Source organism: Aptenodytes patagonicus, chromosome 10, assembly GCF_965638725.1.
Source record: "Aptenodytes patagonicus chromosome 10, bAptPat1.pri.cur, whole genome shotgun sequence".
Lineage (NCBI taxonomy): Eukaryota > Metazoa > Chordata > Aves > Sphenisciformes > Spheniscidae > Aptenodytes > Aptenodytes patagonicus.
Window position 1 is genome coordinate 13,553,568 of NC_134958.1, and position 15,427 is coordinate 13,568,994.

A 15,427-nucleotide genomic window follows, 5' to 3' on the forward strand; every position below is an offset into this window, starting at 1 on the left:
ATGCTCTTATGCCATTCTATAATGATTTTCCAACATATTTTCTGTACCAATTCAAGTTAGTCCGCGCATAGCAAAAAATGTAGTTCTGCTACTACTCGAGTAAGTGAAAAAACAATAGGACAATTGCATGAGGGCCTGTTTGGAATGTCTAGAGAAAGATACCCATAATACTTATTAATATATGGTATTCCAAAGTATGTTAAGAAGCTGGGTATCTCACTCCTGTTGAAAGTCAGCAGTTCAGTTTTTGGAAAATCTCGCCTATACTTATATGGACCCTTGCTGGGAGACTGTATAAATTCATGGAAGAGAAAACTATTAACTATTATTGCTGATGCAATCTCTGGCTTAGAGGGATTCTGAGCTGCAAATTGTTGGAGGCTGGGAGAGTATCTGGGGAATGGATATGCTTGCTCTGTTTTCATACTTTCCTGGGCATCCACTTGTGACCACTGTCAGAGGCAAGATTCGGGGCTAAGCAGACCTTATACAGCCATACTTTCACGACCGTGAAGAAAGATGCTCAGATGCCCACTCAGAATTCAAGCTGAAGTGATCTACAAAGTATATGTTAATGCCTTTTGTTTGTTTTTTGACCAGACCCCAGCCTGTCAAAGTCTGCGATGCCTCCTGGTCTCTGACTTCGAATCTTGGGACTCAAAACTGCCACCTCAAACTCACGATGCTTGCAGCCCTCTTCCCTTTTAGAGGAAGGATAGCATCACCTTCCTGTTAGTGTTGCCTTTTTTGTTCTTTTAACAGTCCTCCTTTTATGTAAAATAATACAGGAGTATGCAGAGATCCTGCCCGCTTGTATAACTACAGAACTCTAAATAGTTAATCTAGTGATATAGATACTTAATAGTCAAATTAATTTTAGAATTAACTTTTATTGCACTGTGAGACTTAATTAACCACCAGGACCAGCAACATGATGTGAGTTTTACCTATCAGCAATCCTAAAGATAACAAAGGTCAGACTGAAGACAAAAAGGGATAAATGTGGCGATAAAGAAAAGAGCTGAAAATACAAGAATAGAACAAGACACAGAAAAACAAGCAACAAATATTCTCTCAATAAGCCATTATAATTGGCCGTAGCTACACAACCATTTCAAAATTCTCCATTAGATATCTGTTGTAGAAGAAAAAAGCTATTTAATGCGCTTGGGCAGCCTACTGTTTTAAATGTTAGAGTGTTTGACTCTTACTGCCTCTAGTTGTGTCACAGTATTTTGTCACGGTTTCTTTTCCTTATAGACTATATCTTGGTTAATTCACTAAAATATGTAAGAAGAAATCAAAATCTTTTCAAAAGGTGACAAATCTGGAAAATCCAACTTTTGGTCTGAGTTGCATAAAGCAATATTCAGACACTGGTTGCTGGATTTTGCACTGATTGCTATTGGAAAATTACAGTTTCAAAGGCCAAGATAAAATGCTGCAAAATGCTGGCTGTTCCTTTACATTTTTTTGGTCAATTTTCAAAAGTGCTGTAATAAGTGGTTAGATAAACTTTGTGATTATCTGAAAATCAGGAATAGTGGTGAGATTTTTAACTGGTTGAGTGAATTGCATTCACTATAAGAAACCCGAAGCTTACATACCACGTCTTGTTTCTTTACTGAAGTAAGGAATTCAGAGTAAAGAGCATATGTTTACAAACAGGTCAAAATAAAACCAACCGTAATACTGTCAAAGACGTAATTTTAGAAAAATGGCATTGCCAGCACACTATCGTTTCTGACTGTCTTTGAATACAATATAGCTTCCTAACACTGCTTTTTTCCTTTCTCATTTTCACCACTGATCACCTTTTGTAATGCCACCAGCTTTGTTCTAGGCCAACGCTACAAATATTACTGAAACCGGAACAAATTGCAAGCAATTGAATTGGTCTTAGTATAACACCTAAAGTCTACCGAGGGGGTTCTTAAGCAAGTAGTCTTTGCTGCTGCTCTTACTGTACACAAGCAGTTGCAGGTGTGGTAATTTTTTCAGCCTGAAGAGGGCCAGAAACATTGACAGATACACAGAAGATGCATTTACAGCGTTTTGACAGGCTTTTAAAATTTCTTGTAACTGATATGATGTTTAGTAGGAAAAGAGAAAGAACCCAAAGAGTTAAGGAAGAACTGAATTACTGATAAAGCAATACAGTTGCAGGTTGTTTCCTAGTATGCGCAGTGCTTTGTCAACAATATATCCTAAATAGTTTAAATATTCACTGTATCTGCAGACTGTCGTGTTCTTATTCAGCTTATTAATATATCTGTGTAGCTGCCATAGTGATGTTTCAGGTGATTCTTAAATCCTAAGTAAAATAAAGCATGATAATTGTATCCCTTGGTTAAATTAAAGCCATGATATCCATTCCTAAGACTTGCAATAATCAGATATGCAAGCTGTTGGTTTGTATGTCCTATTGATTTAATATGCTTCTAATCAGTACATAAAGCTATAGGCCTGCAGTGTTAATTTTTCATATGCTTACAAAGTACCCTTTGATTTTCTGTCACGCGTTAATTACAGCGTTTTGCCATTAAATAGGAAGCTTTGTGTAAACTAATTACTAGGTAATCATTGTCTACCGCAAGCGTGCTGTTTGTACCTTTTATTTTATTCTAAAAATGCACAGATCTCGCAGTCTGGAACCACTATACCTTCCAGCCATTAGCTCTCACTAATTCATAGCATTATTGTGTTAAGATTGTAGGAGTTGTAATTGTTGTGGTATCAGTGCTGTTAATTACCGGAGTAAACAGTTGAAATGGTGCCAAGGTCTATTGTACAAGGCAGAGAAAAGGAGGTTTAAATGTTACTTCCACCATCTGGGGACTGGAGTAGAGGCAAATGCTAGAAAACAGCAGTGAGGCAATATCAGAACTTCAGCTCCAGGGTTTTAGGCCATATGGATCCAGAATATTTTGAATCAATTGAATTTAAGTGCCAGTTTGTAGCAATAACAGTGTGGAAGGAGAGGATAAAGCAAGAGTACTAAAGAAATCTGAAATCTGTTAATGTTATCGCATCCAATAAAATGCCTGCTTGGATTATTTTAAAAATGTTTATTTTGCTAAAATCCAAAAAGTAACACATAGGCAAGTCTAAGAATAAAAGAAGTTTAACTGTGTGTTGTTTGTGAAACGCAATGCAGGTTTTGTCTGACAATTCCTTTAGTGTTACAGCTCAGCAATTTAGATAAAATTCCTGGGAAGTGACTGTGGATTATCTATATGATGTCTTTTTTTTCTTTTTGAAATCACATTTTTGGAATTCATTAGATGCCTTTCTTTAGAGATACAAGCCAGAAAGGAGGGCAGGTGAACAAAAGTGAACAAAATTTATAGAGATTGAACTAGAGGAAAATAAATTAATTAGGAATATTTTTAGTCTGAGGGCATCTGAATTGTTTGTGCATTTGCAGAGATCTCATTAAAATACAGAAAAGATGCATTAAAATATTACTTATCTCGTTTGGTATGAGGATTAACATCCCAATGTCCTGAACTTACAAATGTTGCACTTGAAATAAACATTTTTTTTTTAAGAGACATTTTTGAAGTTTATGACAATTATGGTACATTTTCTTAGCTCTGAAGGTAGATGTGGGGAACCTTGAAACATGAAGGCTGCAACTTCGCAAAAGACACGCTTTTCTGCATAAAATAGCAATGCACATGGAGTATTTTTTTGGAGTAAGAAAGCAAACTATTTAATAAAATTGTTCTAATCTCAAATTAACACGCTGTGCATAAACATGCAGAATTATTTGACAAACTTGTAGAGCTTTCAAGATCCTCTTTCTGTCTGATTTTTGGTAGCACAGGCTGTAGTGATTTCATATTTGATTTCCCTGCATATATTGTTTTCCGAGATGACATCTACGAAAAGGGATCTCGCAGCATATTGCTGTTGCCAGTTTAGGAGTGTTCAGAGGAAATAGAAAGGATCTCTCTTTCTAAACAATCCTGGTTTATTTATTTTTTATTGGTCTGTTAGCAGATGTTGAAGTAGTTCGGGGCACAATATAAACATGCGCTTTTCAATAGGGGTATGGTAAGTAGCAAAGTATACAATGAAACAAGCAATTGGGAGGGGTTTTTTTGACTAGGCCAGTGGGGTTTTTTGCTTTTTTTTTATTTGTATGTGTATGTAGTTGAATTTAGAATTAAAAGAAGTGCTTGATCTTTATATATTGAAATCCTCAGCGTGCAGAGTGACAGCATGAGCCAGAAGAGAAAACCATGGCCCCATGTGGTGTGAAAAAAGGAACAGCAGTTTAAGTGCTGGAAAGTTGAAAGAGAACTAACCTCCTTGTTCTTGTAGTCAAGGAAAGTGGCTGTTTTGTGCTTTTGTATTGAAGCATAGCATATGTGCCTCAGTTTGACAAAAAGCCTCTTGAGTCAAAGCAACCCTAGTCCTGTGTGCTGATCCAAAGCGAAGGCCGTGATAATGAGGGACGGGCTCTCAGGAAGCAGTGAGTAGATAATACTACATAAGTGGAGAATTCTGTGCACTGTTTTCGCCATTCTACTTAATGCAAGTCGCAGCCACGGTGAATCGCTTGCCATACAGCTGAAATGGGCCATTAGCTATCAGGGAAAATTGTCTTTGCTACTTTCAGCAGATGGAGCAAATATTTTACAAAGCAATTTTACATACGAAAAACATTTGTGTTTCTTGGTAATGATGGCTGGTTTACATGATGTTACCTTCTATCAGAACATACTTTTCCAGCTCGTGGAAGGCAAAATTGGCACTTTTTAATTTTGAAATTTGCAGTTAACAATTAAATGCCTGGGCTTTAAATCAGGTTGCAAGCTTTAAGTAGATAGGGTATTCAGTGTATCACTTCCAAAAACGTTTCAATTTTTATAAACCTCTCAAATTGTTTTGTTCAGTGTGGTAGATTGTGGTTCTGGCCAGCATGTACATGTCTGAATTAAGAAAAATGTCAAATCAGTTCAGTTTGCAAAATAGGAAATAATGAAAGTTATTTGGACGGTCAGACAGCAGTCACTGGACTCTTCCAATATTGCCACGTTTGCTGGTGCCACTGAGAACATAAGACTAAGCCAGGCTGGACCAATTCACGTCAAGGCAGCTGGAATAAGTTATCAGAGCTCTACTGATCGCCATATAAAGGATATACTGCATAAATGGTATGAATTGTCATAGTGCCATTGAAGTGGCATAAATTGCCATAGCTTCATTGACTTCAGCACAGATGTGTCAGTTTGTATTGCTGAGGATCTGTCTGCTGATTTTATTCTTCTCTGGCCCAGTCAGCTTTACTTATTTGGAGTTACTTTCTTCACTCTATTTGCTTGCAAGGTCTGAATAATTTCCTTTCAATCTGATTTTTAGCTAAAAAGCCCTAGGTCTTTCTCATGCATTCTGCTCTGCAGCCTCTTTCTCTCCCCAGGTCTTTCTTCCTATTTCTATGTCTATTTCTTCTTTCTATTTATTTACTTCTCTTCTCAACAGGCTTTTCTTTGCTGACTGATCTGTCTTGAGTAGATTTCCTACCAGTGCCTTCAACATATGCCACATTTGGTCCTAATTTTTTGTTGCAACTGCCATTCTAAGAAAGCTTTTCAAGATTCAGCTAGCAGAAGGGTGAGAAATTATTTTATATTTAGGGGAGAAAAGGTGTATTTTTTTTTTATGCTTATTCATTGTCATAAAAAGGTGCAAACCAGATTTGGATAGATTTAAAGATTTCTACATGACGTAAACAGTATTTAGGCTGCTCCTTTTTTACTGGTACTAAGAAACATCAGCTGAAAGATTTGAACAAATGCTCCCTGTTTCCGTTGAGCCTATGATTCTGAACTGTTTTGGGCCACATCAAGAGGTAAAACATTGGTAAGCTCTGCTGGAGATACCGTCCAATTTAAATGAAATTAGCCTACCGAGCACTGATCCTTTTAAAAGGTTTGACTTCATGACTGAATGTTGGATCCGGGCTTGAATTTGCCTACTAAAACTCCCTAGAATCAGGATTATTGCCTTTTTAGAGCTTACAGTTGCAAAAAAACTTCAACTAGAATTCCAGGTGCTGATCCTTAAAAAGCAGTTGCCTGACTCCCTTCTGTGCACACCTTGATTATCTAGGCATTACTTGTTAAAAGCACTGTTACATTGGGTTTGATCTCACAAGAAGATTTTTCAGATTTTCTTGAATTAGTTATTTCTTTAAAAGCCCCTGTCGTCTTTCTGTAAGGCAACTGATTTTGATGCACACATCCTTCACAGTCAGCAAGTACTGAGGGTGCTTTGAACTGCAAGACGCCTCTGAGCCGGGTGCTGTGCACCTGCATTGCCCTAATGGATGTTCTGAGTTCATCCTGTGTTCATGTCCCCTTCAAATGCTATTTGACCTTATTTAAGTAAGCAACACTGGGTCTGTCGAGGAAGTATCATAACAGTCTTGCCTGTCTAATGTCCATCATACGCACAGAGAGTAGTAGCATATGATGTTATATACATATATATATATGAGGTGAATTGGAGACTCCGTGTCTTACCAGCAGCCTCCATTTGTGAGCCAGGTAAGTGTGCCCTTCGGTACACTTCAAAGTTTGGAAGTTCTGCTTGATTTTGCAGCCAGTTTAGGGAGCTTTCTTTCACAGCCATGTGTGATCCTTGAAAACAACTCTGTCTAAAAGGAGATACAACTATCCCCAGCACTGTTCCATGGACCTGGCGCAGCTGCCCTCATGCCTCTCGGAATTGTTGCAATGGAAAATTGTGTCCCAGTTCACATGCCCATAGTTTAATTTTTACTTATACAAGCTTGGTCACAGCACTTTCAAATGCTTCTACACATCCAGCAGGGATTATTGGTTTTTTCCCCCTATAATTTATCAAAAGCTTTCAGGCAGCCATTGCATACCTCTTCTTTTGTTTGGTTGGTTTTTTATTTCTGTTTAAATTGCACAATAGCCAAAGTCGTTAGATCTCAGGGATGAGACTCTGTGATGGAGGTATCATGGAATGCACTGACAGGTGCAAACTGATTTGTAGGTCAGCAACTCCATGACATCCATCATGGCTCAGATCCTCTCTCCAAAGCTGCGTTTATTTTCACTGTGCAACGAACCACCTGATCTTGTGACTTCTTGGCTTAGCAATATTTCAACACAAATACAAACCAAGACAAGGCCAACTGATATTTGCTCACTGCGCTGTTGTTTTAGTCAGCTGAGCTATCAAAAAATCTAAATTCCTTCTTACAAATTGTGAGGAAATGAGCGGTGTAAGACCTGAATCTGGGTAAATTGTGAACTTGGATCTCACGTTTTACATGGTCCTTTGTTTTTTGCCATAAGGTTAAGGTCGTGCTGCTTAGTATATTGATATACTGACTAAAACCATTTTTAATGTTTTTTCTGAGATGTTTAAAGTCAACAACATACTTTTCTCCGTAGTATATTATAGGAGCCCACATAGGCCAGATCAGCATCATTATCTAAGCACCTCAATATTTTTAAAGGCATTTTTTTCTCAATTCCATGTGAGGTAGGGACAGCAATTGGCCCCCTTTCATGGCTGGACAGCTGAGGCACAGACAGAAAGTCACTTTCCTGAAGTCTCACAGGCAGACTTGCATTCAGGAACAAGATATATCTAGCTCTCCTATATGCAAAGTTGATACCCTAGTCATTGGCCCATCCTCCTTCTCCTCATTCTGGTAGATAAATCACAGTAAGCTGATTTTTAATTCGTATCTTTGGTTACGTCACATCATGCGCTTCATGACAAAGCCCATCTCTTCAGACTCACTGGTCTGGAAAAATAGATTTTTATTTTTTTTTCCCTATTTAAATGTTACCATAAGGTTTCATCATGTTCCTCCAGAGCTCAATATGATTGAAGCTTAGGACATTGCCAAGATCAGAGGACGGTTGGTCATCTTCTGAAGCACGGGATGCTGGAGAGAGAGGATGTAAAACAGAAGCAGAGAGACCCAGGGGAAGCAGGCAAATGCTTATGAAGCAGCAAGAAAAGGAGCCTGAAGCAATAGAGTCAGGGTCCTTGCACTTTATATGCTTGTGTACTTTTGGGACATTTTTGAACAGTAAAAGCAATGCAGTTAGTTTCTGTATTTAATGGGGTTGTTTTGTGTGTGTGATAATATAGTAAAGAATTTGAAACTAGGAAAAAGCTAGTTTATCTCCTATAGTATGACTAATCGAATTCTACCAAAGACAGAGGCGCAAATACACTAGTGAATTTATGTTACGGATTGGAGAGTGTAAAAGGATGTCTCCGGCTTTAGAAATGCTTTTGGTTGATTATTCCTCTTTTTCTTTTTTTTTTTTTTTTTTTTTTTTTAAATAACTAAAGGGTGTTTGGGTTGATATAACAGCTTAAACATATAATCAGTAAAACTATTTCTGGCATATGTGACTATTTCAATATGCTCAGTTTCAAAATATAAACAATGTAGAAGTTAGTGACTGCTGGTATTGATCCCTAAGCGGTTACCAAGTGCTTAGCATTTTCAGTTGCCAGATCACATTATTGATATAAATTATAATGAAATAGATGCTATACTGAAGGTGGGGATCGTCTTTCAGAGAAGGACAGTTTTCAATAGGAGGGAAGAGTAGTAAGTAGAAAAATTAAAAAAGGCTTCCTGACTGTGGGTAAACAGTAACCACATTTTTTTTTTTTTTTTTTTTTGCCTGTTGGAGGCCTGGTTTTTAATCACCCCACAAGCAGTTTTCATTTCTGTAGTAAAATTGCTTGTGGTTCTATTTAATTTGTTTCTGCAGGAGCCAGCTTTGGTGAAGATCTCCCAGGAGCTGCCGGGCCTTTTAGCACAGCACGTACAGCCAGTCAATGAGAAACGATTCCCTACATGGGAAAAATTCCTCCAAACATTTCTTAGTCAAGGTAAATAAGACTGCAAAGTCGCTGTTAAGTGTTATAAGGAGTAATTATACCATATTGTATGCCATATTCTTGTTAATCTTGGGCCCATTTAAATATTTATCTTTTTATTTCTCCATTATGCTTCAAATGTTCATTTACGAATGAATTATAGGCAACTATTCTATCATTCATATGTCCTGTCCAAGCATTTAACCTATATTAATCCTTGAGTACCTTTCTCACATGATTCTTAATAAGCACCAACTCCTTAATCCTGGGTTACTGTACTGGAGGTTGTCACATTTGGCGAAAGGGCTTTAGGGAATGCTAGCATGTGAGTTTGCATGTAGGTAAATGTGAGAATATTTCATCTTTGTTAGGTGTTGGTGAGCAAACATCTGCAAGACTTGCTTTTCCTTCCCATAGGACCAGGAAGGGAGCTATATGTAAACTCTGGATGCTACATGCATACATTGCATAAAGTCAATGCGCTCATAACCTTTAACTGGCTTGGAAAGGAGCTGAGCTTTCTCCCAGTTTTTTGCCTTCCAGGCAGGTGGTGTTGCCACTGAGGATCAGTAATGCAATGCCGTATTGTCCCTTACGGTACGTTGGCACAGACTCCTCGTTAGACCGTTGCTGTGCTCTTTCTTGCCCTCCAACCAAAGGAATATGAACAAGTTCTAATCTGATAGCTGGATAGTTTTGTTTGCGTGGTGTCAAGTCCTTGGCAGGGCTTCTTGCATTAAACCCGCTCATGGCACCTTTGGATCAAAGCTGGCCAGTACCCAACTGGCGTAGAGCTCAGAAGTGAGCCCATGTTTGTCCGTAAGAGGCAGTGCAGATAAAACCCTTGTCTCATCACTGCAAATCAGTGTATCTGTGAGTGGGCTTTGCACAGGCATGTTACCATTCTATATTTGTATGCCAAATTTTGGACGGAAAAGATGCTGTGTTTGTGGTTGGGTAGTAAATTTCTGTGGTGATTCTGCCCTACCATTATTTTGTATTATATATAATGGATATATACGTTTCATACATCTCTTTATCTGTGGAAGAGACAAGGATGATTCAAAGCTTTGAAAGTATTTTTTTGAAAAATAATGCCAGTTAACATATATAGTACCAATTTTTATTACATATTAGTTTATCCTAACTAAATGAGTTATGGCATTATATGCAGTAAAAAGGCAAATCCAGAATGCCAACCAGTTTTCCTTGTGATTTTCCTACCGACAACCTTGCTAGAAGTTGTCATCTACAAGCCTTCCCATCCACACACCAATTTCCTCACGTGGATGAAAACCAAAAGGCAGACTCCTTATCTCAGACCATCATATGGATGGGAATCTCCAAGCTTAGTTTACAGCAGGAGATGCCACTCCCCTGAGGTCCCGACATTGCATTTCACTGCCATTCTGGGCCTGGCATTTAGCTGGGCTGTAGCACAGCCCAGGATTCATTCATACAACCCAAGAGCATACTTCTCCTGTCAGATATGTGATATATCCAGTTTGGAACTGCTTGCAAAGCATCTGCGGCTCAAAAGCCACTGGTTGAACTGTATGGTGCTATAGTAGACGAGATAACTTCTTTCTCTTCTAAGAGATTCATGGGTTCTAGCTATGCTGCTCACATTACATTTATTTACTTGCTGTATCTCCATAGCAGTCCTCCCTGCAATGTCTGAGCACAATAGGAGCTGGATGGTTTCATTCTGTGCACTCTGAAAAGCATCGCATGTGAATTTGATTACTAGCTTAACAGCTAATTCATTTCTTACTAGGTGGTGTGATAGAAGCTTTCCCGCTCTCAGAAAATGTCACAAACCTTACGGTGGATATGCTGATAGAGCCAACAGGCAAGATAAAAATAGTGTCATCTGGAGACCAGCTCCATGCTGACGGTCCTTTGCGATCATCTGGCACTACCATTCCACAATGTTCTGTTGATCCAGCAGTTCTTAATTCACTCTGCTTAAAAATTGGAGAAACCTGTAAATCTAAAGGAGTGCTTGGTTACTTCTCAGTTGATTTTGTGACTTTCATCCACCCACAAACGATGGAGCAGCAGGTGAGTGGGGCAGATACGTTACTTCACGCTGTCCCCCTGAGATTAAGAAATGTCTGCTTTCCTACTTGATTCCAACAGATATCAGGACAAAGCTTTGCCCTTTTGAAGAAACTTCGTTTCTAAGCCATGAGGCATTTGAAGGGAGGTAAAGCACATGGTTATTCTAACAATAGCATAAAATTTAGACCTGATCTGCCAGGTGGACCTGAGGAACCTTTTTCATCAGCCTGAAGAGTAACAAACCAACAAAGCCTGTAGGTCTGCTTTCAAAGCTGAGTGATAAGAAAATAATATTTTAATTTCTCCTAATGACTTTTTTCCCCCTAACATAAGTGCACTCTGCATTAAGCTGGTAATTACAGATGATGGTCTTATGGCTAAGATTTTTAGATTATTTTAGTTTCAAAATGTTCCGAATCTCTTGTATTTTGCTCTGTAAAAATAGTTACAGGGATTATTGCACTCTTTTGAGTAAACCAGTGTTTGTAAGAATGCAGATCTGAGGTCTGAGGATGAATCTAAGGAAAAGGGGATATTGACAATTTCTTATAGCAAATAGGATGGTAGTGATGAACAATTTGGTTTACATCGTAATGGCTAATTTAAGTAGAGAGAGGTAATGGAAAGCAGTCCAGTTGTCATGTCTCAAGAAGTTACAGCCCTGGGTCAGGAGTTACTGTCTCAGCTGGTACAGAACAGCTGACTGTGGGATATCAGTTCACTGTGAATGAAAAGGAAAACAGGTTAACACCTTGAATTACCTAGAAAGGAAAACACTGCTAGGAAGCCAGTGCAGTTTTGGAGTGCTGGAGCACTGTATGACTTACATCAGGCATAACTGAGCAGAATGGAAGGGACTAAATAAATGTTTTCTCATGGAATCCTGCCCAGGAGAGTCTTCTGTGTAGATGAGTAATGGGGTCTTTTTAAAAGGTAGAATCTGAACCACCCAAGTGACCCTAGTCCTCCCTACCAGAGTTTACAAGCCTATCAGCAAAATCTCAGTCAGCTGTATCAGAACTTTTGACAACATAAAAAGTAATATAATAAATCAAGACAGCAGAAGGGTATTGACTCCAGAATCTGCTGTTGCCTACGATGGATGGCAGGGAAGCAGAGGAGGGGTGGCCACTGTCCCTTATAATGCATAACTGAACTTTCAGATCTTATATGGTGATGGAAGATACTGTCCCAACACACACTGCTTTCAGTGCCAAGGAACAAATAGGTAAGAGAATGGATTTAAGAAGCAGTTTAATCCCTGGCATGAATGTTGATGATCAGCCTTGATCATCGTTTGTAACAAAATACTAATCTCGTGTGTTTCTATGCTAGAGTAATCTGGCATTTGTTTTATTAATAAAGTCAGATTTCTTTGTCACAACATAATCTATTAAATTCTTTCACCATTCAGACACTGTGAAAACCCAATAAAGGGCATTATTGAATACTGCATTCTGCTTAAAAATAAAAACACTTCCATGAGCTTAAAAACAGTGAAGCCAGGTTTCCATAGATTTGTGCCTTGAAGTTAAGTTCCCCCATGTTTTCCAGCTGAAATCACCCTGCAGCTTTTCCCATTGTGAGGTCACTAGTAAGGTCTCTTTCCTCTGTCCACTTACTTATTTTAGGAATCTCATAGGAGTTGAATATATTTGATTTTACCTTCTTGCAAATCTGGTTGATATTGGCCAATAGGATTGAACATTATAATAGCCAGGTGTGTAAAAGTCTAAAGCATAATGCCAGACTAAAATAAAACAAATGAAGTAAAATCTCGGTGAAGAGACTGAGCATTCAGTGCTCTGGTAGTGGCCTTGTGTTTGAAGACTAAAGAAAATGAGGTAATTTTTAAAGAACATAAAATCCTTACTGTGAGTGATGAATAATATTGTTGAGCTTACTGGGTACAACTATACAAATTCAAAATTAGCATATGGATACAGATGCTAATTCAAGATCTCAGCATCAAGTCTCAATTATTTCTTATATTTCCAATGCATCTCCTTGTTTTTTCGCTCTTTTGACGTTGTTTTCTTCTACAATCTTCAATTAGCACCCTCACTGTTTAAGAGGTGTTTAACAGTAAAAGGGAACATATCTGTATTTAATGGGATAGGCTGTGTCGTATGGGTGGACTTTCAGAAGCTGGTGTGGCTGTATGCACTCAAATCCATTTGGGTGTCTGTTTCTCCTAGGCGTCTGAAAATCACAGCTTGTATGGTGTGAGGAAAGGCTTTAAACACAGGGCTTGTATTTAAAACCAAAGAGTTAGCATATGGTATCTATTGGCAAAAGCTGGCTCTTTGGCAGTGCTGTGATAATTATATTCCATTTTAAGCTCGGAGAAGGCTTAAAATCAGGCTTTTGGTAACCGACACCACTGTAGGGTGACTGTGGTAAACCAGAGAATTGGAATAATGTTAGCTTTGAAATACAGATCACAGTTACATTTGACTCCCAAAATGTATTTACACAGGCGTGGTAATTAGAACTGCGGATAAGCCATATTGGACAACTTCCATGTAAAGTTGCTTTAAAAAGATTAAGGGATGACATTCTCACCCACTGAAGTCAATGGGAGTTTTGCCAATTGCTTCACTCAAGCTAGGAGTTCACCAAAATGCAGAAATGCTTCCTAGATTATTAAGGTTGTGACATTTCCTGGCATGAACAAGGACATATTAAATCAGTCAGTGCAGTCAGTGTTTCTTGTGGTCTCTTGTTAATCCTGTCTGTTCTGTCTTGGTTTTCTTCCCTTGTTTCCAATTGATTCTACCTTACTATTTCCTATGTTTGTCAGCATGTACCACAACTTTAACATTATTTAAGCACAGGTTTTTAAATTTAACTAGATGTAGAGGCAATTAATGATGCCATCTGTCTTGTGAGAGAGAGATTACACAAAAGATTGTGCTCCTAAAAGCACTATTTTTTTGGCAAACAAGAAATCCTATTAGACTCTCAGAACATTTGCTCACTAATTTCAGAAGTGCCCACTTTAATGCAGTAGCTGAAAGGCTCAGATACATTTCCTGGAAGTACAGTATACTTAGGCATTCTTTCAAAGTTATATTTTACAGAAAATATCAACCGATACACGATATTTTCAGTAAAACTAAAAATTAAATATATCATTGAACATCTGTTACCAATACAGTCTGAGTATTTAAATACTTAAAAATCCCTGAAACATTCATGAAGTTACATGCTACATAAATACAACTCGTTAAGAAATGTGAAGGGCCAAATAAGTGGAAAACCTATTTCTGCCTTTGCGGACGGAGCAGCTGGATGCTGCAATACATGTCTTCACAGGTACTTCCCCTGTGCACTCGTGTGAAGGGGACTTCAGAGCAAAGAAATGCGTGTACTTTGAGTTTCAGCTCTTCATCTGAAAGCCTTTAAAAATCTATACGTCATAAGCATAAAATTAATTTTGATATGAACAACGGGGTATTGCTTATATTTTTAAAGATTATTGCTACTGTTAGCGAGTATTTTCCTTCAACATGCTTTTGTCATATCACTGTGTTCCTTTGGAGCACTAGTGGGAAAGAGGCTCTGCGTGATGGATAAGGAACAATGCATGGCTGTCAAACACACAAGTCAATGGGAAGCTAGAGTGAATGCAGAAATGAGAAAGTAAGCTCTGTTTGGGTCACTGTAGAGCTTTGTGCCCGTGTCAGACACAGCGGCATCTTTCTTGCAGTTCTTGCGGTCTATACTGACCAAAAGGTTACAACAGGGATGCTGTCCTCAGGCCCGGAGGAGCTGGGTGATGCTGTAACCTTTCAGATGTAAGATACGCTGCCTCATATTTCCACTGGGCTTTCTATGTGCTTCTACTTGGTACCCAAGACTCTCCCAGCTCCCTTCCCTCGTCCTCACAGGGGAGCTTTTCAGTCTGTCACTGTGCATGTAGTCCTAGCTGGCCTGTTTGCCACTGCTTCTACGTACAGCAAGTAATTCAGAGACACCTACAGATTGTGTCATCCTCCATCTACATATAGCTCTTCCTTAAATTATGATAGAACTGGAGGAGGTTGCAGTTTGCAACCAGCAGCATTGAGGGTAGTGCCTGTAGGAGGATCTAACTCCTGTCTGATAGTCTTCACACCTGTCTGTCCTGCGGACTACTGCACATTGTACTTAATTTCTTGCATTTCATTGTTTATTTTGTGTATAACTCTGAGGCTAAGATTGGAGTCGCAGTGCTGGGCTAGCTGAGGAAGGTGGCAAGGCAGAGCCTACCACTGACTGCATCGCTCTCTGCACTGCCCACTCCAGAGCGCAGCATGGGGCTGAGCATGGCGAAGGTACCCACGGGACTACACATCAGCTGCCACAAGCCGCCTGGCTATGAGCACCCCAGCAGGGATCTGGGGAGCAGAGAAAGCTGGGGACTTGACACAATTCTCTGTTTGCCTCGGGAATCTATTTCTGCCTTGGTTAATAAGCATCTGTG

The 15,427-nt window shown here is 38.9% G+C and overlaps 1 protein-coding gene across 2 annotated transcripts in view; it reads left to right on the top strand.

Annotated features, from left to right (window-relative positions):
• Positions 1–15,427, top strand: part of IQCH (IQ motif containing H) — a 72,501-nt gene that overhangs the window by 39,833 nt on the left and 17,241 nt on the right. For both annotated transcript variants that reach the window (XM_076348102.1, XM_076348101.1), the window contains 2 exons: positions 8,787–8,907; positions 10,673–10,959. In XM_076348102.1, the coding sequence (XP_076204217.1) occupies positions 8,787–8,907; positions 10,673–10,959 (408 nt within the window). The remainder of the gene's footprint in view (positions 1–8,786; positions 8,908–10,672; positions 10,960–15,427) is intronic.